The following is a 1,911-nucleotide window of genomic DNA, read 5'->3' on the forward strand; positions in this document are numbered from 1 at the left end:
ACAAATCCAGTGGCACAGTCCACCACCCTTGACAGGACAGCTGTGTCTCGACTATGGTGACTTGCCTTCCAAGCCATTTTAGATCAGTTACTATCTGGAACAGAGACAATAAGCTGAGTGAAGTGGATTTCATTGTACAATGAAGTAGTGTGCTGGGGCACAGTGCACAGGCTTTGCTGCCTCTAGGATTTCCAACCTAAGCTGTTTTGGGGTTTTTTTTTCCCTACTTCATTAAGATGTGCCTTGCGGTATTCCCTAAAGGAGATGAGAAAGATGTAGGTGGCAATGACTCTGCCTTGGGCCCTGCTCTAGACAGTATCATGCTGTGTCTCAATGAGTTTTCCTCACCACACTATATCTCACAAGCTCCTCCAGTTCTCATATGATTGGCTGCTAAAACTGGAAAAACCTGAAAGCTCAAAAAAAGGTTGGTTTAGAAAAATATCGTTTGTAAAAAGTGTCAATAAAGTCTGCAAGGATGTTTAATTGTAAAAAAAGAAAAGGTAAGAGTTGTTGTGCTGACAATTCTCAGTGACTGAAAACTGGTACAAGTTATTTACTGGAAAACCCCCTCCAGTTTCCCCTGACTAGTTGGCACATTAGCCCTTGGGGCCAAATCTCAGGTCTTTGCATTCTCTTGCTTAATAGAGGACTTGGGGTGGTTGCTTTGGACATATAGAGTTCTATCGCACATCCTTTCTCTATTGCCATCTCCTTTCACCACTGCTGTAAGTGAAGGTCCATGGTGGTATTTAAATTGAGATCAGTAACATCTAAGAAATCTATATTGAAGATGCTTGGGCCAGCAGTGGTGAGAGAACCAAAGGCAGTAGTTGAGCTTGGTGGGGTGAGATCCAGCCATTCCATTGTTTCCCAAGGAGATTCAGTGAAGCTCATTTGTAAACCGGATCCTTCAGTAGAAGTAGGTGACAATTGGGTCTCCATGGGTGAGAGGGGAGTCTGTAAAATCTCCTGGGATGTCAACAGTTCATCTGCGGCTTTGCTGGAAAATCCTTCAATCATCCCTTCAAAGTGCGACTCCTCACCACCCATTTTCAGGAGGGTGATATCGCTGACTCTTCCCAGGGGACTGTGGGAATTGAGTAAGACTTCAAGGTGTGTGTCACTGCTACCCGGACAGTGGTCAAATGAGAGCTGGGATGAGGAAACTTGTTCAAAGGCAGCTGATGACTTTGGGAGTGAAGTGCTGGTATTTCCTGAAGACATCGTGATCTGAGGTACTTTCTGAAGACAAGAACGATCTTCTTTGGCATTGGCTGGCATTTCTGTTGGCAAAATAAAACAGGTCCGTTAGAAATGGGGTACTACAGGGCCTGCACAACTTCTCAAACAGGCCAAACTCTCCACATCCTCCAATCCACTTTCTCACAACTTCTGACTCCTCTCTAAACCCTTGCCACTTGCTCCTGTCTGCTCAGGATCTTGCCAACTTCTCCGATACAACAACTGTCACCTCCCCTTCCCTGCCTGCCCCCACCATACCTGTATACTCCTTCCCTGCTTTGCACTTAGTCTCTGGCTGCCCCTTTCCCAATTCCTCAAACACAAATTACCCAACTTCTTTTGTAAGGTCCCTCATGGCTTAGCCTTGATCATCTCATCTGTAACTAAGTTTCTGAACCTTCAAGCCCACTCCACCAATGATATCAGCCTGTCCATTAGTAGTACTTCCCAGGAGAGGACTGGGGCCCAGCAGCATGCTGCATGAGTTATGGCCATGGGCTGTGGTCTGGAAGGGTAAGAATATGATCTGTCATCTCAAGGAAGAATGGGGATTGGTAATAACCACAGAAACCCCCATTGGTGATAGGTAACAGGAGTGGGCTTGGGTAATGTTCAAAGGCAAAGCTCCATATGGTGATTCCCTGCAGGGCTTCTCATCAGCACTGT

At 45.9% G+C, this 1,911-nt stretch overlaps 1 protein-coding gene across 8 annotated transcripts in view; it reads right to left on the reverse strand.

The window, feature by feature from the left end:
• Positions 1-700: 700 nt before the first annotated feature.
• The window catches only part of MYOCD (myocardin), a 120,672-nt gene continuing 119,461 nt past the window's right edge, over positions 701-1,911 (reverse strand). For all 8 annotated transcript variants that reach the window (XM_019501920.1, XM_019501891.1, XM_019501939.1 and 5 more), the window contains one exon: positions 701-1,286. In XM_019501920.1, coding sequence (XP_019357465.1) covers positions 718-1,286 — 569 coding nt within the window. In that variant the 3' untranslated portion in view covers positions 701-717. The remainder of the gene's footprint in view (positions 1,287-1,911) is intronic.

Source organism: Gavialis gangeticus, unplaced genomic scaffold, assembly GCF_001723915.1.
Source record: "Gavialis gangeticus isolate Ggan-Ray unplaced genomic scaffold, GavGan_comp1, whole genome shotgun sequence".
Classification (NCBI taxonomy): domain Eukaryota; kingdom Metazoa; phylum Chordata; order Crocodylia; family Gavialidae; genus Gavialis; species Gavialis gangeticus.